The sequence below is a fragment of the Corvus hawaiiensis genome, chromosome 26 (assembly GCF_020740725.1).
Source record: "Corvus hawaiiensis isolate bCorHaw1 chromosome 26, bCorHaw1.pri.cur, whole genome shotgun sequence".
Lineage (NCBI taxonomy): Eukaryota > Metazoa > Chordata > Aves > Passeriformes > Corvidae > Corvus > Corvus hawaiiensis.
In genome coordinates this window covers 2,237,003-2,261,746 of record NC_063238.1, presented here as the reverse complement: position 1 = coordinate 2,261,746, position 24,744 = coordinate 2,237,003, and the positions used below count along the sequence as shown (strand labels likewise).

Here is a 24,744-nt window from a genome sequence, read left to right as displayed (position 1 = left end):
TGTAAACTATTTCGATTCATGCTGAGGTGGATACTGTCTTTTGTCTGGAAGTGTTTATTCTTTACCTGATGTGTTCAGATGTCTCTAGTCTTTAATCTTCTAAGCTGGCCAAGGGGAAAGCTGCTGTGCTTTTAAGTTGGAATATAGAGTTTGACATGTATTTGGTTAAACTAGTCAAGGTCTAACCAGCTTATGAATAGCAGCATTATACTTGATGTTGTTTGCTCCTTTGGAGTAGTACAAAACTGTGACGTGAGAAAGGAATGGTAGAAATAAGAGGAGTGTAGCTAATTAGGAGAAAAGATATGGCAGTGGATTGAGTTAAAAGAAAAAAAAGGAGAGAAATTTCACTGGAAGAAGGAGAAAAAGAATGGGGGGAAAAAAATTAAAGAAGGTTAGAGATTGGCCTCTGAAATATGAGTGGCTCATGCAGAAATTGCAAAAATGCAAGGTTTGAGTATTAGGCCCATAGTAACTGTGAGGGGTAAAACCCTCTTTAAAGACAGTCTTCCCTCCCCCCAGTTAATTCATTAAGTGTCTTGAAATTTCATTTATGCTTATATTTGGAATAGCGAAATTACCTATAATCTGAATTCTTTATTTGTCTGCATCACAGTTTGGCAAAGGAGGGGACTTATGCATGTGTCCTGACAACAGAAACCAGATCCTTCTGAATTGTGCAATCAAGTATTCTTATTTAGAACCCCTAAAGTCCCTTTCTTTTTCAATATTAATGTAAATTACATCAGAACACGGCTGTGTGCTCCATAATGGTGTACATTTAAAAAGAGGATTTTGGAGGATTGTTTTTATGCTTAAATTTTTAATGTTTGGATACTGATACTTTATTGGCTAGAGGAATATATTTTATACCCTTCAGTCATGGTGGGTCTACCTACCTAAAGTCCTATTGTGGACTTTTGTAGTCTGGGCTGGTTGTGTGAAATGGAGTGTAACTCTGGTTTTTAATGAGAATTGTTTTTAAATTGCAGCTGGGCTACAGTTGTTCAGCTGGCACGCTGCTCAGTTTGGAGCCTTGCTCCTGGACAACTATGTGTCCCTCTATGAAGCAATGTGCAAGTGGTGTGGCCACACACATCAGGAGCTGAAGAAAGCCAGTTACTCTGCACTGGATTCATTCCTCAAGCAGGTGAGCATCACCTGGATTCACTGGGATCTCCAAGTCTAAAGCAAAATTAAATTTCTTTAAATAGTGGGGATATTTGGTGCTTGGAAATTCAGTGAATCTGTTTCATAAATAATTATTTTGTTTGAAGTGCTTTGTATTACAAGCTAGGTATCTTCTAAGGCTTACTGTAAATTTTTTGTGAAATGCTGAAATGCTTATGTCTGTTCTACAGATTTCTTTAATGGTGGCTAAAGATGCAGAGCTACACAAGAGCAAGTTGCAGTTCTTCATGGAGCAGTTCTATGGAATCATCAGGAGGATGGATTCAAGCAGCAAAGAATTGTCCATCGCCATTCGCGGATATGGGCTTTTCGCAGCAGTATGTGCGAAAGAGTTATTCTGATGAAGGAGCTTACTAAATGCATGTAAAGCTAGGATTCATATACCATGCATCTTACTGTTTTACCCAGCTCGTTCAATAGGGAATGCTCCTGGTTTTGGACTAAGTGTTGGACTTAATTAACTATGCTGTAAAATATCTTTTAGATGAAAATTTTTAAAACATATACTGAATCTAGTGGGAGCACTTGCAGCATGGGGTTGTAGTTGTAGTTACTTCCTGTGCACAAGTTCTGAAGTAGGAAAACAGGAGCTTCATATACAGCTGTCACAAAACTTAAGGATGTGCTTAATTGTTCAGGTACAGGCAATATGTTGTTATCTCTCTCTGCATTTAAATGGTAGAATCCAGGCCAACTTTGCTCTCAGAGTAGTTCAGAGATTCCTACAGAGCTCACTCAAACAGCTAAAAGGCACTGCTGACTGAAACAACCACAAACTAAAATACAACAAGAAACAGCAAACAAAACCATGCCTACATACCTATTTGGATGGCAGGTATATTTATCAGGAAGCACCGCTAGGAAGAAACTTCCAGTTTTTGTCAGCAGTCAATTAAAATGGGAATATAACAATAAGTTAAAGCTCAATAAATAAAGGGTGGTATTTATGTATCTGCAGCCTCTGTGCTTGGTGTTGGTACCACAACTTTTATATAACAAAATTCTAGACTTTTTTCTCTCTCAAAGCAGAAATTAGGTTAGATAATGTCAAAGATTAGGTAGAGAAGGTTATGAAAGGTTATAGAACAGCTAGTTACTAGCTGAATCCTTTCTATTTTGCTACCTTTTGAGCAGAGAGCATTTGTTTTGTCGAATTTTCCATGTTCTTTGTTGAAACCTCATCTTCCATTTTTGTGGCATGCGGTAGAATGGAAATTAGTTCAAGGTATTATTTCCAGAAAAAAAGAAGTATTCCAAATTCCTGAGTTGAAAGAACCCTATTGAAAACATCTATTATGGAACTCAAGAACTTAAAATTGCATAATGTAAATACAGAGATAGGATAAAACTGCAAATTTTAACAAATTTATTGCTCCAGTACCTATAAATCTTTAATATATTAAGACACACTGATAGTTGTTAGTGTGTTTAGATTAAATCTTGGCCAAGCATCAGATACGGGGTTGTGAGGAAGCAGAGTCTTGGTGCTACTGCAAGTTGTGATTGTAGCACTGAACTTGCGTCCATGCTTGGTTCAGTTTCAAGGCAGAATACTTCTTTAATTGCTAAAATAATCTTAAAGTAATACTTGAACTTCTGTAAACTGTTAATGGATAGTCTTAATTTTGTGAGCATGTTTTTAGATGGACTAGATTCAACCTTTAGGCTAACTCCCATATTTCACTGTTACGTAAATCAGTCCATTCTTTTTCCATGGTCAGTTCCTTACCACAGTGCTTGCCTGTGACCTGGTTTCTGTCCACAAAGACTGATTTTTAACCTAGTTCATGCTGTGATTTACAAATCATTCTATAGAAATTTATAAGCTTTGTTACAAACCCTCTGTTACTCCTTTGGATACTTCCCACTTGTTCGTTAGTTTAGGAATAGTCTTTATAGGTTCTGTTTGTACAGGACCTATAACAATAAAAGTTCAGAATTTGGACTGCTCAGTTAAGTGTTTAATAGTAGAAACCTGTCAGTGATAATCAGTTAAGCTACATTAAGGTAAGCCACTTATTACTTTAATGCAGCTAATTCAAAATACAAGTGAATCTTAGCATCCATAATGCCATATTTAAGATATTTACAGCCAAACTCCCATGTTTTTCAGGCTGAATATGAATTCATGTCACTGAAAGTTCAAGTACTTTTACAGTAAATTACACTGCATTAGTGAACTATTATTACAGTCCATTTCAGGTACTGTGTTTCTCATACATGTAGCAAGTAGAGTACTTAAAGTTAGTTTATTCAGATGTGTTGAGTTTCTGGAAAAACTTCAAATATCATTCCTATTATGGTTCAGTGAAGACGTGGCTGGGTTTTAGTGCTACAGCATGCATTTGTTTGCTCAGCTCTACAAAATTGCCAAAGCAGGTTTTTATTTTCTCTCTGTAAGCCCTGTAAAGCTATACATTCTGAGGATGTGGACCACATGTATGTGGAGCTCCTTCAGCGTTGTAAGCAAATGTTCCTCACAGAAGCAGAAACAGTAGATGACCATCTGTATCAGCTACCAAGTTTCCTCCAGTCCATTGCAAGTGTGATATTCCATATCGATACAGTAAGTGGAGTATTTAAAGTACCACCCAATTCTTTGATGCAGTTACAGGTCTATAAGGAGGTAGTAGCTGTGAACCTACCTATGGTAAAGGGTGTTCCTTTAAGTGAAATGTGATGACATCTAGCCCCTAGGGGATGGGAAGAATATCAGCAGAATGCTCTATTGGATTTTATTTGGATAAAGAAAATGCACTGAATGTGCTAAATAAAATGCTACAGTGCATTGAAATTAATGAAAACCATTATTGCCTAATGTGAATACGTTTTCGTTTATTTTAGGTTCTTTATTTGGACGTAACCATACCCTTTATATCTTTATACCACTCTGCTGCTGCTTTGTCTTTTGGTACTGATAGTTAGCCTGTTCTCTGAGGCTGATGCTTTGGTTCTGCTATGATGCTATGCTGTCTGTTTAAATGAGGGCCTTCTGGTTCCTACCTGTAGCTGTGAAGTAAGATTGGGGCATACATTTTGTATTCAGGTGGTTATGGATAAACATTATAATGCTGTTATTGGGATTTAATTACATTGGTACTTTTCTAGTAAGCTTAAGACTAGATTCACTGAAGCACTAATCTGTTCAGGAGCTACTTTCCATTATGTGGTTCAGGAAACTTTCTTATTCTGTTTGGTTAGTTTTATTTGTGGGGTAGTTTGTTGTTGTTGTTGCTTTTGTTTGTTTCTTTGTTTGGGGTTTTTGTATGTCTGAAATGAATTCAGTTGCAAAGTCTCTTCTTGTTCTCAGAGCAGATCATCATGCAAGCTCTTGTAACAAAGTAACTTGCTGAAATAATTTCATGTAATTTGCATGATGGATATTTTGTTTTTCTTTATTCTAGGTTCCTGAAGTATACACTCCAGTTCTTGAACATCTAGTTGTGCTGCAGATCAACAGCTTTCCAAAGTACAGTGAAAAAATGCAGCCAGTATGTTGCAGATCTATAATAAAGGTGTTTCTGTCCCTCTCAGGAAAAGGTCCAGTTCTCTGGAGCTTTATTAGCACTGTGGGTGAGTCTGTGATATTAACTTCAATGCAGTTTTTTGGGATCATGGTTTTTTTTCCTCTGGTTGGTTGGGGTTTTTTTTCCCTAGATTGCTTAGAGGGAGATGTGGAATAGCCATTTAGGATCAAAAATAAAGCTTGTTGTTCTTCAGTAATGGAGGTTGAGTGTTTCCATGGTGTTATTTTTCAATATCCACTGTTAAATAACCTCAGGAATGCATTTAACAATTGTTTTGGATAACAAAGTGGATATGGTTAAGGGCAGGAGAGTACATGTTTGTGATAAGGCTTGCATTCCTGCCCTGAAGGATTATGGGAAGAAAGGGATTTCATGGCAAAGTGTACAAAAATCTATTCAATGTCCTTTCAGTTAGCCCTACAAAATAGCACAGAAAATAGGGGGAGTAGGGTGAGTGTTACCTCTATTAGAAATGCAATTTTTTTCATGCTCTGGAAGTTTTAAATAGTAAAAGTTAAGATTCCAAATATGCAGTTAGTCAGGTACAGTTCTGTGAATGTGATACTGAATGTGTCAGCATTGGTAGCTGACAGTTCCAGTAGTCTCAAGCATGCTGACATTTCTTTTTAATGGTTTTCAGAAATGATTTTTAATTTCTTTCAACTATTTATCATGGCTTTTCTCTATTGCTGGGGCGTTTTCATTGTTTCCCATGTTCTTGAGTTGGGAAGTGGTGCACCCAAGTACTGTGTTGATCCTAAGTCCATGAAAATCATTGGGAGTTGTTGCCTCTTCAGCAAGGGCATTATGGCTGATTCCTTGGTCATCATTCATAATCAGGAAAAAGTCAAAGCAGTATTGAGAAAAGGTAGTAAGAAGCAAGGTCAGATTTGGCTACCTGTGGAACATCCTGGAGTCAAGGCTCTGATTTGGGCTATTTTGTCCTTAAAGGTAAAAATTTTTTTGCATCTCCCTTACCGTGACAGAATATAGAAAACAGAAGACTGATTTGTTTTGTTGTTAATGTAATGAGTAATATGAATGCTGTGTCTTTTTAAATCTATTCAGGGAATTTGGTTTTTGTTTGTTTCAGTGCATCAGGGATTAATCAGAATTTTCTCCAAGCCGATCACATTTTCGAAGGTAAAATAACTGTTTAAACACATTTATTTCATTTCTATTCCTAGGGTGTACATTCCAGCTCTTGGCAATCTGGCCCAGTAAACAAGGGAAAGCCCAAAGAAGCAAAAATAATACTCTCCATTTTGTTATTAATCTGTTCTTGTTATTAGTTATGGGTTCATTTGTTCTTAGTCTCTTGTTCCCACATGTGGTCTGCATAATGTGGATGTGCCTCTTGTACTGAATAAAAAAAAAATACAGGAAATAGACTTTTGTTTGGTCAGGTTGTGTGTAATAAAGTAGGCTATAATTAAAGTCATCCATCTTTCTTCCAGGGTAAGTTTTGGACATTTTAAAAGTTTTACTGAATGCTTGTGTTAAGCAAGGATATTAAAGCTTTTTACTCCTGTGCAGCAGAATAACTATAGAATTTCTCAAATAACTGGGCACTAGGAGAGCAACTTCAGGGATTTTTTTTTTTTTTTTTTTTTTTGGTGAGGAGGTGGTTGTTTTGTGCTCTTTTCAGATTGATGGAGAAAGTTAAGCATTTCACTTTTCTACCTGCAGCAGCAATGTTAACACTGTGTTGCAAGACTCAGGTAGTTCCATAGGCAGTTGTAGTGAGATTTGACTGAGATGGAGTTAATTTTTCCCTTGGCAGCCCTCACGGAGCTGTGCTTGTATTTGTAACTGGAAATGTGTTGATAACTCACCAGTGTTTTGGCTACTCCTGAGCGGCACTGGCACAGGATCAAGGCTGGCTCTCCAACATTTCCCCCTCACCAATAGGCTGGGGGGACAAGATCTTGGGAGGGACCAGAGCCAGGACAGCTGACCCAAACTGACCAGAGGGGTATTCTGTGCCATATGGTGCCTGGTCAGCGATAAAAGCTGGCAGAAAGAAGGAGGTGGGCAGCATTGGTTATTAAGATGTTCGGCTTTTGGAACATCTGCTCCATGTACCAAACCCCCACTTCCAAGGAAGTGGCCGGACATTGCCTGCTGATAGGAAGTAGAGAATAAGTCTTTTGTCATCCTTTGCTATTAAACTTTTATCTTGACCCATGGGTTTTTTCCATCTTACTTTCCCCTTCCCCATCCTGCTGAGGAGGGGAGTGGTAGAGTGGCCTGGTGGGTACCTGCCATGCAGCTAAGGTCAAACCACCAGAGCAATGTTTCTGAAAAATATTGTGTCCCTTCAGGATTTTTTTGAAAAAGAAACTTCTGGATCAGAAGAATCCTTTGAAACTGGAGAAGTTGGGACACGAAGATCAAAAGTACCGACTTGTAAGGACTATCTGTACCTCTTCAGAAGTCTACTGAGCTGTGACACAATTAAGGTAAAACATAGTTAACATGGAAATACAAAAGAAAATATGATTCTGAGTCTTCTCATCACTGGTTTTCTAACCTTAGACTTTTTCCAAATGTCATGTTGTAGAAGGATTGTTTCCTGGTTTTAGTTGGATTTTATGGCTGATAAATGAATAAACAAGGATTAATTTATGCTTTCATAGCTGAGAAACATCTAAAACTGGATTCTCTGGGTCATTTAAATGTTAGTTTATAAATTAAAGAAATCATTTTCATTTGTGTTTTGAAACATGAACGTTTTTGTCCCACAAAGGAATGTGGTTTTGAAGATGCAAACTTTCTTACTGAAAATGCACAACTGCAATCCCTGAGTCGCTTGCTGTATGATGAACTTATAAAATCTATTTTGAAGATTATTGAGAAATTGGACCTGACTGTTCAGAAACTGGATGTTAGTGAACAGGTGAGACCTGAGGACCTATCCATTAACTCCTGCTATTGCAGGGGAATCAAAATCATATTCCCTGTTTTGTTTTCATTATGCCTAGATAGCACCCTTTAGTGTCCTTGAAGTAACATTTATCATAGATAAAATGCTTTACTTAGTATTTCTAAATGATGCATTGCAGTGTTAGAAGATGGAAACATCAGAATCGGTAGAAGTTCACAGAACCTGTTATTTTAGGCTTTTTACTCTGGAATCTACTGGTTTTCATTTTTCTACTTGCGTTCACCTTAGAAGCAGGCATCTCTTATTTTTCCTTTCAATTACTGATGTGTCAATTGTTAGTCCTCCATCTGTCAGACTACCTAGTAACAGCTAGAAAAAGACAGACTGTTAATGTGGCGAAAAAGGATGTAAAAGTTTCTGTTTTGTTGCAGATCCAGTGTTCTTTCTCCAATATTTATTTTCAGGGTGAAAATGCAGGTGACAGTGCTTTGGTTGGGCCTTCTTCTGACCCTGCTTCAAACCTTCAGCCAACAAAGCCAATAGATTTTATTGCCTTTATAAATCTAGTGGAATTCTGCAGGTATTGATATGTTTTTATGTAATTTGAAAGTTACAAAGTGGTTAGAAGAAGTTGGGGGTGAGATGTATTTAAGGTGCTTGGTTCTGAGTTAGTTTGATAGATTGTATTTCAAAATGCACAAGATGATTAGCAGGGAGACCGGAAGGGTTTTTCAGACATCTGGGCCATAGGTAAACATACTAGCTCATCAGCTCAGGTGTTTTTAAAGAGTACAGGAGACAAGCATTCACTTTCATTATTTGGGTGTAGTTGTCTTTCAGTATATGTTGCAACTTTCAGTATTATACTGACCATATATCCTAAATACTTCAAAGACCAGAGATACAGTCTTCATAGACTAGTAAGGGACATTAAGTGAAAGGTACAGCATTAGCTGCCTGTGGAGGTCCAGCAGTGAAATGTGAAATATGAAGATGTGTGTTTGTATAAATTCAGTAATGAGATATAATGAGAAATGGCTTTGCACTCTAAAACAAAATTAAAATCTTGCTGTGCTTCTCAGAAGGCAGCATGCATTTATTCTCTGTCTGTCTTTGGAGCTGCTCTGTTACAGCAATATTTCTTTCTTGTACTGAGATGAAAGTTTGAAAAAATAAAACATTTTTTTAAATTTCTTTTTTCTTTTTTTTTCCCCCCCTGTGTTTTCTGTGCATCTGTTTTAGAGAGATACTTCCAGAGAAACATGTGGAATACTTTCACCCTTGGGTATATTCCTTTGGTTATGAGCTTATTATATATTCAACGAGACTACCTCTTATTAGTGGATTCTACAAGCTGCTCTCTGTTACAATGAAAATTGCCAAGAGGATAAAATACTTTGAGGTGAGATCTTTTACCCAGTGGAGGGGTAACATGTTGTGTTAATGATTGTGTCATTCTTTATATATAGTATTTTATGCACTGTGGGAAATAGTTCATTGAAACTGTTACTGGGTTGTTTCAAGTATTTATAGCTTCCTATGCCTCCATAATTAGAAGCACATTAAAAGTCAAAATTTAGACTAGAAGCCCAGTTTCTGAAAAGACACCATCCATGTGTAATCACAGAATCTCAGAATTGCTAGGGTTGGAAAGGGCCTTTGGAATTCATCCAGTCCAACCCCTCTGCTAAGGTAGTGTCACCTAGAGCAGGTGACACAGGAACTCATCCAGGTGGGTTTGGAATGTCTTCAGAGAGGGAGGGTCCACAAGGTCCACAAGGGTCCACAGCTGTTCCAGTGCTCTGCCACCCTCCATGCTCTTTCCAAAATCCTGAGCTGGGTGAACAGAGAGATGGGAGGTACCCTTGCAGTGCAGGTGGTATAGAAGATATTTTGGATAGAAACAATCTAACCAGAACAGCAGAGTAATGTACTGGTTAATTACTGTACTTCTGGGGTATAGTCCTATTCCACTCACTGATTTCCACAGGGAATATGATGCCTACTGGTGGATGCACCATTTGTGGTATGGAAGCTATTGGGCTAAAACACGTGGATGTGTAGCCCACCACAGAGCCCAGAGCTGTCCCTGCCACTGCTGCTGATGGCACCAAGTGAAGCACATTTGGAAACTCATTGGTGTAGAGGCTTGTACTGTGGGCACTGTTGAAGATTGTTTTCTTATTCTACCAGCATTCTTGCCACCTGGACATCCACTGTTAGGGAAGTTTGGGTTTTTGTGGTTTCTTAGGTGGGTGGAGGAAATTAAACCATTGAAAAGTTACTTTGCAGTCATATATCTCTTGTTTATGTGCCTAATATTTAGCATAGTCCAAAAAGTTGACCCTCAGTGAACCATAGTAGTGTTAATTTCTAACCTTTGAAAGATCAAAGATACATTTCAAGTTTTCACTGACACCAGTTTCATATTGGGCAGTGATGTATGTATTGTAAATGAGTTGAACTTGTGATTCATAATTGTACTATGTTCTTTTTAGTAGTGTTGACTTCTGGTTTCTGTTTGGTAGGGTGTCAGTTCAGGGAGCCTCAGAAGATGTCCTGAAGACCCAGAAAAGAGCTCTTGCTTTGCACTCTTTGAAAAATTTGGAAAAGAGGTAAGGAATTTTGCTCACTAACTTTCTTAGTCCGAATATAAACATATGTGATTCAATCAAAATTTTATCTTCTGAGGAATCTTACATATACAGTAGAAGTATTCTTGCTTTCTGAGATATGCAACACAGTGGGGTTTTAAGATCTTTTTCTGTCTTTTACTTAATGTCAGAAGAGGTGTATTGGTCACCAGTTCATATACAATTGAGAAATAACAGTATAAATACTTCTGGCAACTGTCTGCAGGTGAATGAGATTCCAGTATTGGTTTTGGCTTATTTTACATGGGTATCAATACAGCTAAGTTAAGATTTCAAAAGGTTTATGTTTGTTCTCAATCTATTTATCTGAATTTTAGGTTGCAGCAAAGATGAAACAGTATAAGGATGAGTTGTTGGCATCTTGTCTGATTTTTTTGCTCTCTTTACCACATGACATCGTCATGCTTGATATCAAAGCATATATTCCTGCACTGCAGGTGAGTCAAAGTGATGTACAGCTAACATTTTTTTTCCCCTAAGATATGTACAAACATTCTGTAGCAGAGTCAGCATCCTTTTGTACTACTAAGGTAACTATTAAGCTCTCTATAGTCTTCAGTGAGATAGAATACAAATGACTTGACTGTTTGGATAAACAAGTAAATTGTTGGAATTTGCTTTTGCACTAGGCAGACCCTCTTAGTGCCTGTGTTGCAATATAAATGTATCTCCTGTGCTGATCTTGAGTGAGAAAAGTTACTACAAAGAGAGATGTATTGTAAGCTAAATGCTTTTAAATTTGTCTCTTTTACCATGAAGTAACACTGGTCAATAAATATGAAAGGCTGATAGTTTTGTATTTGACACTTAGAATGCATTTAAGCTGGGCCTTAGCTGTACCCCAATGGCTGATCTGGGCCTGGATGCTTTGGAAGACTGGTCAGCTCACATCCCCAGCCATATGATGCAACCCTACTACAAGGATGTCCTGCCTCTTCTTGATGGTTATTTGAAAAGCTCTACATCTACAGGTACATGCATGCAAAAAATTGCTAGTCTTAAGGAAGAGGAAAAATATTTTTTTATAAAGATGTGTATATGCCCTACCCTTTATTTATATTGTGCACTTTCTGTGGTCAGAACAATACAACTTACCTTACACCCTAAAATGTACTTCTTTCTTTAACTAGGATTTACTTGCTTCTGCTGAACAATCAGTAATTGTTGCCATTTTATTTGTTACTTCTCTGTGATATGTTCTTTGTTTGCTTAAATTACCTTAGGTTTCTCCAGGAGACTTATTTTCCTTAATAAAGATTTTAAATGAAAGAATAATTGTCACATCTTGAAAATAAAAATGGGCAAAACCAGAGTGGGTTTTTTTTTTTAAATGAAACTATGAGCAGGAACATGAGATACTGGTACAATAAACTGGTTTTGATATGCTGGGTTTTTTTTGTTCATCAGGTAAATCCCAGAATAACTGGGAAGTAAGGAAACTTTCTCAAGCAGCCCAGAAAGGACGTAATAAAGTTGTGATACAGCGTATAAGAAGAGCAAAGACACTTTCAGTGGTAAGAACCCTCTTTCTTTTTAGAGTTAAATATGAATCCTTCCCTCCCACTGCTTCTTTTTCTTTCTTGCATGCATACTTTTTTTTTTTTTACAAGGGCTACTTCTACGTTAGATGAGTTTAATGAATTCCATTCTACAGTGTGGCTCAAGAAGCTGTCACATCAGCACAGCTGGAAAGATGTTATATTCCAGGGTGAGAATGGGAATTAAGCAGGGAAAAGGGACTGAAAAAATCCTGTAAGTCAGTATCACTGCTAGACTGATACATTATGGCAACAAAAATTTAACTCCAACTCCCAAAATCAGGTCCCAGCTTAGCAGTGTTGCAGTATGCAATATAATTTTGTGAGTGTTTAAGTGTTTTGGGTTTTGTTAATTATCTTGTGGATAGGCTTTTAGTCTTTTGAGGCCAACATATGTATTACTTTGACCAGTGGCCTCTCAAGTGTTAAGTGTAGTTTTATTTGTATATTCCAGTGCACAAATTAACTTGGAATAAACCTCTTTTTAGGCGTGAAATTATTAGTTACTCCTATATGTAGAACATTTTCCAGCCTGGTTGTCTTTAGCCATAATGCTCCTGGAGTGAATCCAGTGGAGAGCTACAAAGATGATTAGAGGACTGGAGCATCCCTTATGAGGAAAGGCTGAGGGAGCTCGGCATGTTTAACCTGGAGAAGTGAAGACTGAGAGGGGACCTCAGCAATGTCTGTCTATCTGAAGGGAGGATGTCAAGAGGATGGAGCCAGGCTCTTCTCACTGGTGCCAGGCGATAGGATAAGAGGCCATGGGCAGAAACTGAGACACATGAAGTTCCATCCAAATGTGAGGAAGAACTTCTTTACTGTGCAGTGACCATAGACTGGAACAGATTTCCCAGAGAAGTTGTGGAGTCTCCCTTACTGGAGATATTCTAGCACTGTCTGGATGCAATCCTGTGCCATGTGCTCTGGGATGACCCTGTTTGAGAAGGGAGGTTTGACCAGATGACCTCCAGCAGCCCCTTCCAACTTGAATCATTCTGTGATTCTGTGAAACAAAATGAGTGAATTTTATATCCCATACAGGCTGCTTCTGAAAATCAGTTGCCTGAGAGAGGTACTGTTTAGTCTGAAGAAAGGAGGCTCAGAGAAGACCTTATTGCTCTTTACAACTATCTGAAAGGAGGTTGTAGCTAGGTGGGGGTCAATCTCCCAGGTAACAAGTGACAGGACAAGAGGAAGTGGCCTCAGGTTGTGGCAGGGGAGGTTTAGGTTGGATATTTGAAAAAATTTCATCGTGAAAAAGGTTGTCAAGCATTGGAACAGGCTACCAAGGTAAGTTGTAGAATCACCCTCCCTGAAGTGTTCAAAAAACATGTGGGTGTGGTGCTTGAGGACATGGTTTAGTGATGAGCATGGCAGTGCTGGGTTAATGGTTGGACTTGATGACTTTAGAGATCTTTTCTGTTCTAAATGATTCTGTGATTCTATATAGGTACAGGATCTAAACTTTAAGTTCTGGAATTAAAGCAAAATGAAAAGAGCAATTTTTGCTTCAGATTTGTTTCTGCTTTTTATGCTTTTATGCCATTCTGTAGGTATATGTTATCTGTGGTAATAAAATTTTACTTGAGAAATAGTAATTGAAAGCTCACAAAATGCCATGAAAATGCTTTCCAGTCCTGCCCTCTTTTGCTTACTAACCTGAAGTTCTTCTCTCGTTTGATGCAATTCTTGTCCTCATGGGTTCTTCATTTTACCTTTTTCATCTGTGTTTAATAAGAGCCATAAGACCTTCATTTTCTCTGTAAACCAAATTACTTCTATAAAGAAGTAACTGTTCTTTCACTAATATTAATCTTTTGAATTATTTAGGATAATAGTCCCTCCTTGGAAGCAGTAAGGACTAGAGTGGCACACCTTCTTGGATCCTTGGGAGGGCAGATTAACCACAACTTAATTACAGGTGAGTATCCTATCAATGGAAATGAAAATATTTATATGTCTCTGCTGTCTCTCTTGAAAGTAGATTTCAAAGGCCTCAATATCACTTTATGAGAATGAATGAGCTTTTCAGGTTTACCTATTTTTTGTTGCTCATGTTTAAACAAAATTACTTTTATTCAATTCTGGAGTTTAGTAGAGCAAAAGTACTCACCAACTTAATATGGAGTGCAGAAAGTGTTTAGGAAACTACAGTTAAAAGCAAAAAACTGTGCATCTGAGTGTATGGTTTTATTTATTTCCCCCTTCACCCTCTGGCTGCAAAGCCATTTTAAAACTTTGCCCCAGTGTGTAGCTTCCTAGTACTTATTTCTACCTCTACTACAGTTCTCAGTATTTTAAGAACTGCAGTCATGAATTGTGTAAATCTCAGCAAGCTTACTTTTTCACTTGCGAGTTTAAGGTACATCATACCTTTAGTGTGTGTGGGTAATAGAGTTCCATTGAGGGTGCTCCTCAAAAAACAAGACAAAGTTTTCTCCCTTTCTCTATCCAGTCTGTGAACAAGCTTTATAATTTAAATATTAAATATCATACAATCTAATAAAAATGGAAAACAATAGTGTAAGTACCTGACCATGAGATTCAAGGGATAAATTCAGCACAAAATTTAATTAATCTAAAAATTAATGTAGTATTATAGATTTTTTTTTTTCCTTTCTTTGCATGCTTACTTTTGGTTTTTCTACCTTTACAATCGATTTTCTTTTTGCCAAGTAATTCGCTGTTACTTACTCAAAAATACTGTGGGAAAGTAGCCTTATTCTCTGGAAATTAAATACAAAGTGTGGTCAGACTTTGTTAACCACATTTACAAATATAGGGGAGAGAAGGGTGTAAGTATGCCAGTTTTCCTTGGAGGAGATAGGTATAAATGGCTGTAAATGTAGTCATTTCCTGTGCAATTGCAGGAGTCAGTATGTTGGATCTTCTTGTCTGATAGACCTTCACGAAGTTTCTGTAACATTAGAAGACAAAAGCATTGTACTGGATGTCTTACAGAAGTATTTTAAATCAAGTGGGATTCAATGTCTTCTGGATTTATTGTCTCCATGCTTAACCTATATTGAAACTGGAGGCTGCTGCAACTCTCACCTGAAACGTTGGCTGCAATTTTTTCAGTAGTTTACAGAGCATTAACATTGCATGGCAATCTAACTGAAGTTGGAAGGTTACAGATTTTTTGACTGAGCTAAGTAAATACTCACTCTATGTGTATTGTATTAAGCTTGTTTTCATCTTTTTTCAAATGCATCAGCTACATCTGCAGAAGAGATGATGAAGAAATGTGTATCCTGGGGCACTGAAAAGCGTCTGAGCTTTGCTGTACCATTTGCAGATATGAAGCCTGTCATCTACTTGGACTTATTTTTGCCTCATGTGACTGAACTGGCTCTTTCTGCAAGTGACAGGCAAACAAAAGTATTGATGTTTTTTTCTACCTCTTGTTTTATGCTAGATGATAAAATTGCATAAAGTAATGTGTTCCTTGTTACTAAAGACCTGTTTTAATTAATTCATAGGTAGCAATGTGCTTCTTTGGCACTCTTTCATGGTTACACTATTCTGAGTGCTTAGAAGCTAAAGAGCAGAAGTTGCTGTAAGCTCTGTCTGACAGCATTGTGCTTGATTTAAAGGCCAGTTAGAATGTGTGCAAATTATTTCCATGGTCATGATCTGGTCCTGGAATGGTGATTTAGCATAGATTGGAGTGATTTCTCAAGTACACTCTTTCATGTGACTCATTCTCTCCTGCCCACAATTTTGTCTTCTCTGTGAAAGTAACAGATGCATACCAAAGGGATTTTTCAATTTCAGGTTGCAGCGTGTGAGCTGCTACATGGCATAGTCACATATATGTTGGGGACAGCCTCTCAGATGCCAGAAGGACATCAGGGTCCCCCACCTATGTATCATTTACATAAGCAAGTATTCCCAGTACTGCTTCGTCTTGCTTGTGACATAGACCAGGTAAACAGATTTATTTATATGAATTTTAGCTTGTTCAAATACCCTTACATATGGGAATTAATTAATAGTTTTATTTATAAGTTTTCCTGACATCTTGGGGTTGGTTTTTTTTCCCAAATGCAGTGTATTTTGTAAGCTGTAATTCTGTTCTAGGGATAGATTGTCTGGATTTTGGGAGTAGGTTGAAGCCTTTTCAAATAGTGGTTTCAAATACTTCTGTGAAGCGTAGTTCAGAGTACCTCAGAGAAGTGTACAAGAGAGATTCAAGTTTCAGGGTTCACTCAGAGTTTGTGGCAGCAACACTCTATCACCATATTTAATTTTTGTAGTTTTTCCATAATAAGTTAATTGGAGGTGAAGTTGATTATTTCGATATTGAATGTGTACAAAGCTACAATCATAGGAAAAGCATTTGGGAGGGAGTTTGTAGCTGCCTTTTTGATACCTACAGATTTAATTCAAACATTTGAACTTTATATTTCTCCTCCTTTGCACAAAACAGAACAGAGGCATAGGTTCATCTCCACTGAAATTACAGGTCTTACACCTTTTGAGACTGCTGTTTGGACCCTGGCATCCATATTTATTTTTAGATCAAAGGGATTTTGTGTTCTGTTAAAATGTACAGGAAGTGGTGTTACCAATTTAGGTGAAACCTCTTTTACTGGCGCGTGGCTGAACATAAACCATAGGAAAATGATGTCTGGATTGGTCCAAACCACAGGCATATGCACTGCACTTGAAGCATGTATAAATGAGTGTATTTAATGTTTCTTCCCTTCATGTTGTAGTATGACAGTACTCAATCAGGTAATTTGCAGGTAGAATTGTTGAAATCTAGGAAGTTAGAATAAAGTAAAGATAGATTTTTAGATCTAAATACAGATTAAGAAACAAACCTCCCTGTTTCCCTGACTGTGTATTGGCACATCAGTCTGTGGCATGCAATGTTCTTTGTCTCAGAGGATATTACTGAAAGTAAGCTTGGAGGTCATTGAGACTAGCTGAATAGAAAGCATCTAACCCATTTTAATGATTTGGGGTTTTTTAATCCTTAATATGGAAATGTAGTATGAAATTGGTTATTCATTTCATAGACCCTTTTCAAAAAGGGTTTTATTCTTATATATGGGTTTTATTCTTATATATTTTGAATAGCAAAGTATAGAAATGTATTAATCCTAGAAATGCAGTTAATGTTTGCTGTTTTCAGGTAGCAAGACAGTTGTATGAGCCTTTAGTTATGCAACTCATTCACTGGTTTACCAACAACAAAAAATTTGAGAGTCAAGATACAGTGGCATTCCTGGAAGCTATCCTGGTAGGTGATAAGTCTTTCCTCTCTTCTCTATGCCATGTGACTTTATTTTTAACTAGCGTCATTCTTACTACTGAAGCAACCAGGAACACGTGAACAGATAGAATGGCCCCTTAACTGTTTGAAAGAGAGAAAATGCTTGGTTTATTTATTTATTTTCTTAACTGAGATTTTGATGATGGACTTCTCTTTCTTTGGCATTCTCAAAATGCAGGTATATCGTCTTCAGATAAATGAAACACTCTTTATCATCAGTGTGTGCTAGAAACAACTGAAGCACATTCACCATTCATCCCCCTGAATGCCTTTGTTGTCTGTTTTATCTTTCTCTAAGTATCTTTGTTTTCACCAGTTGCAAAATTTTTACATTTAGAAGAAGTAGTCGGAGGCGAGAGGTTTGGAGTAGTTTTTTTAAATGAAAGTCAGTGTTGTCTACTACTTCTTAAGCACAGGAAACTCACCCATCATCAGAAAATGAAGTGACTTAGACAAGACTCCTACATTGATAGCTGAGACAGGAGTAGAAATCCAGATCTTTGAGGTGTAATTCAGTGCTGTGAGGGCTGAGAATGCTACCCTTCCTTTAGAGAGTGGCAATTTTGAATGAGCTTTGTTGATTTCTGGGGAACCGTGTGTACAGTTTTTTAATTTGTAAATAATGCCATGTAAACAAGCTTGCTCTAACACTGCCCTGAGACAATGGCGGGGGTTTTTTCATTCTTGTAATGAAACAATCTTATGTCGTTTCAGAGTGGCATAGTGGATCCAGTTGACAGCACTTTGAGAGATTTCTGTGGTCAGTGCATACGAGAATTTTTGAAATGGTCTATCAAGCAGACAACACCGAGACAGCAGGAGGAAAGCCCGGCAAACACCAAGTCTCTTTTTAAACGGTTATACAGTCTTGCTGTTCACCCCAGTGCTTTCAAGAGACTGGGTGCAGCACTTGCTTTTAACAGTATCTACAGAGAATTTAGGTGAGCAAGCAGGGCTTGAAACAGTAGCTAACTTGAACTAAAGGTTCAATAAGATAAAAAGAATTAATTGTAGAACTCAAATAGTCATCCACTGACACTCATTCTGTTAATGTATATGGTAGCTGTAAAATTAGGTTACTCAGCTTCTTAATTTTTAACAATAATTTTGTAGCTTGAGCTTTCTGCCAGTGGGAAATGTATAAAAATAAATTTTCATCACAAGTTTGTGGCAAGTTTTTTATGCCTTTTCAGGATGATCAGCAAATTTCACTGCTATTTTTAAACTGGTTTAGGTGTACTTTTTTTGTGCAAACATAGTGTGCAGTTTATATCTACAGTATTTAATTTGGTAGGTTTTAATTAGAATTTTACACTTAGTGCTTCTTCTACTCATGTTTCTCATGAAATTTTTTCCTCATTTTTTTAAAGGGAAGAAAATTCTCTGGTGGAGCAGTTTGTATTTGAAGCCCTGGTTGTTTTTCTGGAAAGTCTGGCTTTAGCCCATACAGATGAGAAGTCATTAGGTGAGCCATAGTTAATTAACTGTGGAATGAAGCAAGAAGTTACCTTGTTGAATCTTGGGTTAAAAAAGAAAAACTATAACTGTAAGAAAAGTACATTCACTTACTTTTGCACCAAAGGAAGAATTATTTTTCATTATGGGTAGAGAGGTCATTTTGATACCTTAAGAGGCCACCTAAAAACAGAGACTAGACAGGAGTAAGGGAATAAGGTGGGTATTTACTTGAAAGGCCTTCAAAGGTACACCCTGGGGAGCCAGAGGCTTTTACCAAGATGGACCCAAAGATGGATGAGAGGTCACGAGTTCTTCACACTTTTATAAGTTTGATTCATTTGCATATCAGGGTTGATTCTCCAGTTAAAGCTTCAGTTTAATGATGTAATTTCCCCTCAGCCTTCCCCCCTTTAGAGGCTTTTGGTTTATACTTTTTGGGCCTAGGATGGTCTGAGTGTCCTTGGAGAGCAGGCCTGGAAAGGCTTTGTTATGTCTAACCAGCAGGAGAGAGCAGCAGTTAACAGGCTACGAGAAACTTCAGAGTTACACACTAGGCAGTGCAGGATTTGAAAAATATGAAAGTTAAAATCTAAGGCATCAATTTGATATCTAGTTAGGAACTCTTGGAATCAGCTCCTTGCAATGTCTAAAGGTGGAATATTTTGAGCCCAGGAGAAAGAACCTTTTCATATTTATGATGATTTACAGTTTTGTAATAACACTGAAAATGCTGGTGGTGCTTCAGATTTGAGTCGTGGTTTTGCAGTTACACAGTGTAAAAAATGTAACTTGATGAGAATCAGCCCACTCTTACATAACAAATAAAATGCTCCAAAATCTGTCTTTTTTGACATATTCTGTGGAATATTGTCACCATTTTCTGATACCTTTTCCTCATTGTCTTGTCATTCTTTACAACAGGATGTAGTTGTGTGAAGAATCTGTGACCTCTTTCACAGTACTAATGGTTCTTCAGTAAACCTACTTTTCTCTCTTTCCTTTTTTTTTTTTATGCTCTTTCATTGGTTAATAGTAATTAGAACATAAAACCAAAAGTTGGTGTAACAAAACTTCATTTCTTTCAGATGAACAGTTCAGGATATGATAAAATGTCCCCAGAAGAATTACTCACGTGGGAAAATTTTATAGTTTCTCTAAGCATAATCACAGAAAGTAGAATGCTCAGTTTCATACCAAAGGCCTCAGGCTTGGCTCAGGCCAAGCTGACCTGTCTGGTATTTTGTGATTTTGTACTGCACCTTTGAAAAATTTACTGTAGAAGCACGGAGTAGTGGAGCTGGTAGACATTATCATCTAAGTCTCTTGCGCCATGTCTGCAGTGCAAATATCTCAATTAATTTAACCAGATTACTGACACTTATTTACAGGTGTCAATTCTCTCTCTCCAACAGGTACTGCCCAACAATGCTGTGATGCTATTAATCACCTGAAGCGCATAATCAAGCATAAAGCACCTTCTCTGAACAAGGAAGGAAAACGGCGGGTGCCACGGTCAGCTATTTGCATTTATTTTCATGTTGCATTCTAATAAACATTGTCAGTAGTTCTATTAAATGCTTGGGATTCTGAATGAGGGTTTCATCCTATGACAATTGCTGACCTCCTGGTGTGTCTGTTGAACAACTGGTGGGAAAACACTGGACATAATATGAGAGGAGCATGATTCTTTATTCCAGCATGGTGAACTTGATTTAGTTTAGCAAGAAGAGGCAGAAGAGGAGTGCATGTTTCCCTCACAGCAGTGTATATAATAATAACATTAGCACTGGTGGTACAAAGCACTTGGAGGAAACTCCTCCAAAGCCTTTCTTACTGTTGTTAAATGTCACCAGAAGCAGGACATGCTGCAACAGGATGATCAGCAATTAAAGAAGGGTAGAAAAAAAGGTAAAAGAAGCAAAAATGGATTCATTATCAGGATAGATGAAGCTCTGAGTCACCTAGCTGACTGACCTTGCTTTGAGCTGATGGCATAGCTGAAACTGCTTTGAGCAGGAGATTGGACTAGATACCTCCTTAGTTCCCTTTTTACCCAAATTATCATGTGATCTTGAAGAAACTGGCAAGTGGAGTTTAGATTTGTGTCGCTGGTATGGCATTTGATAAGCTGAAAATTATGGGGATGAAGAAAAACTGTGCAGGCTTATTTAAACTTTATCATCCATTTTTGCCTCTTTGAGTCACAAAGAGAAGGGAGGATACCTGATTCTGCATTTTAAATTGTTTTCCACAAGGACTTTGCTCTGGGGATCCCAAGTAGAGTGAGGAGAAGGAAAAGCAGTACAAGACATGATTGTGGAAGAGCTCTTTCTTGTAGTGCAGATAGGTTGTGGTTAGATAGATAAAAGGGATTCACAGTGCTCGTGGAACATTTTGATTTTTTTCAACTAGAAGACTATTGCTTCTTGGTAGATGTCAAGATGTTAATCCCTAGTATTTCTGTGCAGAGGATTCCCAGCTACTAAGTCAGTGTGTCTTCAGGACATTGTCATGTGGCTCTTAGTGCAGTGTGGACGACCTCAGACAGAGTGCCGGCACAAAGCCATGGAGCTCTTCTATGAATTTGTTCCTTTGTTACCAGGTATTTTTAAGTCACGGTGTGCTATTATCTTTGCTTTCAATATTCTGTGCATGCCTTCCCTCTGTGTTTTCTATTCAAGGTGGTAATTACAAGTAAATATCTGTTCACTCAGTGTTGTTAAATAGAAACTGAGTAGTTGCTTATACTGCAAATCGGGTACCGTGAAGACCTCAGGGCTTGAGGGATGTTTTTGGATGTAGAAGAGGCTTTTATTGCAAACTTACTTCCAGGCCCAAAGCTACTGTTGTATCCAGCTAAAAAAAAGCAAAATTTGTTGATGGGGAACTGTGAATGTCTTAAAAGTTGGCCTCTTCCTTATGAGTAATTTTAGGAATGTGACCGAGGCTAAAGCAGAACCAATACCTTCTCTGCTAGAAGACACAGTTTAAATCACAAAGTTTGAGTGTGTTAGTTCATCTGCCTCTAGTTCCTTGCTAGTTTGAAATGTGTTTTTCCTAGAGAATTTATATTTCTGTTTCTGTTTTTTTTCAGGAAATAAGTCTCCATCTTCTTGGCTGGCTGATACTCTAAAAAGCAGAGGTGTTTCTTTCCTCATTAACAAATTTGAAGGAGGTGGCACCGATGCCAAAAGTCCATCTGGGATCCTTTCTCAGCCAACTCTCCGTGGTATGCAGGAACCCTTCAGTTTACAGGCTGTCATGCAGTGGATGGACATGTTCTTAGCAGCACTGGATTGCTACAATACATTCTTTGAGCTGCAGATGATCAAACCTTATGAAATACTGGGTGAGTGATTAAATGTTGCATTGGGTTCATTCGTGTGTGTTACACAAAGCCCACCCAAGATGAGTTCTTAACTTGGACTGGAAGCTTTTTTTTCAAATGTAGAATAGATGGTTTTACAAACTCTCCCAAAGTTTTCCAATGACAGCTGTAATGGGATGGGGGTTTTTTTGTGAAGTACTGTGAATCTTAAAATGTTTCTTTTTAGCCTTAGAAATGCATCTTTGCATTTCTGAGTCATCCACTTATCAGCAACTTCTTTTACTCTATCTCATCTTCAAAAATTATTCTGTACAGCTAAAATCCCACTGCTCAGAAGAGCAATAGATTTTTATCATATTTTTCTTTAAATCTGTCCAAAGCTTTTTACCTGCTCTTTATTAATATCTGGAGGAAGCTACCAGAAAACAGTGAAAGAAGTCATCTTTTTAATTCAAGCCCTGTACATGTTACCTTTCTTCAGTTCCTGATGCATCAATTGCATCAGGTCCAAAAGCCCTGTGTTTGAATTTTGATCAGGTAAAATAATTAACACCTTGTTTAGCCATTGGGTCTGCCAAAAGGTTTTTCTTTCAATTATTCTTGCAAGTCTAAACAAAATGCTTTTGTTCACCGATAGTACAGTTTCATAGTCTTGTACAAGTTTCAGGTGGTCTGTCTGTCAGTGTTATGTCTCTCTTGGTTTAAAACAGTACTGTAAGATCATTGCTGGATGCAGCTAACATAAAGCTAAGTCATGCAAAAGTAGGGATTTAAATTTTTTATCCATTTCATTATGTGAGCCTACATCATCATCATCATCATCATTAATCAGTGCTTGTAGTGGTCAGTTTCTGGAGTGATCACTAAGTACAAAGCTGCCCTGCTATTCTATTGCCCAGAATGGTAATATTTAGAACTGGCATAGAGCTTTCAGAAAACACTGGTGTGAGATGTTCATCTCTCTTTGTCATCTCAATTTGACTGTTTTCTTCCAAGCATGAAACAGTCATGGAAGAATGACAATATTTTTAAATTGAGAGCTGCTGTATCATTTCAACTAAGTGTGATTCTTTCTAGGTGTAAATGAAAGCTCCTCGTTCTTGGAAGCCGTGCAGTTCTTCCTTGACACTATTGCTTTGCATGATATCCACGCAGCAGAGCAGTGCTTTGACTGCAGTTTGAAAGGCAGCACGTTCAGTCCACAGGAGAGAGACATGTACAACTACAGCAAGTGTACCATTATCGTCCGGATCATGGAGTTTGTCACCGTGATCCTGGAAATGTGCCAGCAGGATTTCTGGGAGGTAGCTCTGATATCTGTAGTGGATAAAAGATTCAAATTTTATATGTGGTTAAATATATGTGTTCTGTATATGGAGTACTTGCAATGATTAGTTCCTGTATGATTCCTGATGGCATTAAATGTGTGGAGGTGGTAGCTGCTTAAAAGGCAGAAAGAATTAACACAATCTGCCTTTCTTGAATTCAGTATAGATATTCAGGTTCCTCTATCTCACTTTCTCTATTTGTCCCTCTATTGGTGTCTGTATTTGATGCAATATAAACCATATTTAACTATATAAAGTGTAGTACTTCTGAGTCTCTTAGGAAATTTACACTGCCAAGTTTAGTTCTGAGACTGTGATTGTCTCTTCAGCAAATCTCTCTGATAGTGTGTACAGAGGTGTACATCAGGATTTACAGGTGTATAGTCAGGACTGAAACAGGCCTATGTGGTTTAAAAGGTCTTACTTGCAGTTTGATGGGATAGCATATATCCTATGTCTATTTCTATAGATACCTCATTTCTGTGCATTAGCATAAATGATTGAAAGTCAGACATTTCAATAGGGAAAGTCAGTGAGAATAGGTACTGTTTCATGTTTGTTTTCATTTTAGATAGGATTAATGGTAAGTTATGAAGAATTAAATAGAGAAATCTAAATTAATTTTTCAAGTTTTTATTTTATGGTTTTTTTCCTTCCAGCTGCTTGAGAAGAAACTGCTAAATGCAAGCTTCATAGAGCTTGTGGTGATGACAGTGTGTGATCCATCACATGTAGGCTTTAACACAGCTGATGTGCAAGTCATGAAAAACCTCCCAGATATCTCAGTAAGACTCATGAAAGCTCTGATGAGATCTCCCTATCAGGAATCTTTGAAACTGTGCATAAAAAAAAGAATCACACCACAGAGGTAAGTAGGGGCTTTCTGGTAAGCATGAGTCCAGAACAAACACTCACTGTGAGAAATGGAAAGTAAATAATGTTGTCTGTGGATGCACTAATGTAACATTATTGCTTCTCTTTCCTCTCTAGCCTTGAGGACCTTTATTCTGTTGATCTCTTTAATTCAGAGGCACGTTTTGATCAAGTTAGGTTTAGTGCTGTCCTTTCTGCCTGCAAGCAGCTCCAGAAATCTGGCCTGCTTCATTCCGTTCTTCATGGTCAGGTAATTGTTAATACAGAAAATAATAGTGAACATTTGTGTATTGTAAAGAGCTTTTCCTGTGTAAAAAACCATGATATAAAGAGAGAACAGATCAGATGAAGTTGTTTAAAATGAGATCAACAGTGAAAAGCTAGTGTTGAATGGGATCAAAAATAAATGTTTTATGGTTATTCTACAAATCTTAGTAGCACAAAAAGCTTGAACAACCTTTAAAATTATATTAGCCTTTCTCTGGTTGGCTCCAGACTCTGGAAATCAGAATGTAGATTCTCAAGCTTCCTTTCAGTGAGCTTCACAAGACTGAAAGCTCAAAAATCAGGATTAACTATCCTATAAAGGAGGCATTTTTTTAACAGCTTTTACACAGAGACCGTTCAAAGTGATGAGGGAAATTAGGAAAGGAATATGTCCTGTCTGATCAGA

At 37.6% G+C, this 24,744-nt stretch overlaps 1 protein-coding gene across 2 annotated transcripts in view; it reads left to right on the top strand.

The window, feature by feature from the left end:
• The window catches only part of PRKDC (protein kinase, DNA-activated, catalytic subunit), an 82,772-nt gene that overhangs the window by 5,896 nt on the left and 52,132 nt on the right, over nucleotides 1–24,744 (top strand). Inside the window, exons 10-34 of one of the 2 annotated variants that reach the window (XM_048286567.1) lie at nucleotides 993–1,150; nucleotides 1,362–1,508; nucleotides 3,593–3,757; nucleotides 4,596–4,764; nucleotides 5,812–5,861; nucleotides 7,043–7,180; nucleotides 7,468–7,617; nucleotides 8,070–8,185; nucleotides 8,848–9,007; nucleotides 10,134–10,220; nucleotides 10,577–10,696; nucleotides 11,071–11,230; nucleotides 11,667–11,773; nucleotides 13,631–13,721; nucleotides 15,018–15,181; nucleotides 15,578–15,730; nucleotides 16,944–17,051; nucleotides 17,799–18,025; nucleotides 18,455–18,549; nucleotides 19,955–20,054; nucleotides 21,011–21,144; nucleotides 21,637–21,891; nucleotides 22,948–23,174; nucleotides 23,858–24,066; nucleotides 24,189–24,321. In XM_048286567.1, the coding sequence (XP_048142524.1) occupies nucleotides 993–1,150; nucleotides 1,362–1,508; nucleotides 3,593–3,757; nucleotides 4,596–4,764; nucleotides 5,812–5,861; nucleotides 7,043–7,180; nucleotides 7,468–7,617; nucleotides 8,070–8,185; nucleotides 8,848–9,007; nucleotides 10,134–10,220; nucleotides 10,577–10,696; nucleotides 11,071–11,230; nucleotides 11,667–11,773; nucleotides 13,631–13,721; nucleotides 15,018–15,181; nucleotides 15,578–15,730; nucleotides 16,944–17,051; nucleotides 17,799–18,025; nucleotides 18,455–18,549; nucleotides 19,955–20,054; nucleotides 21,011–21,144; nucleotides 21,637–21,891; nucleotides 22,948–23,174; nucleotides 23,858–24,066; nucleotides 24,189–24,321 (3,623 nt within the window). The remainder of the gene's footprint in view (nucleotides 1–992; nucleotides 1,151–1,361; nucleotides 1,509–3,592; nucleotides 3,758–4,595; nucleotides 4,765–5,811; nucleotides 5,862–7,042; nucleotides 7,181–7,467; nucleotides 7,618–8,069; nucleotides 8,186–8,847; nucleotides 9,008–10,133; nucleotides 10,221–10,576; nucleotides 10,697–11,070; nucleotides 11,231–11,666; nucleotides 11,774–13,630; nucleotides 13,722–15,017; nucleotides 15,182–15,577; nucleotides 15,731–16,943; nucleotides 17,052–17,798; nucleotides 18,026–18,454; nucleotides 18,550–19,954; nucleotides 20,055–21,010; nucleotides 21,145–21,636; nucleotides 21,892–22,947; nucleotides 23,175–23,857; nucleotides 24,067–24,188; nucleotides 24,322–24,744) is intronic. The other variant, XM_048286566.1, reaches the window with a different exon arrangement.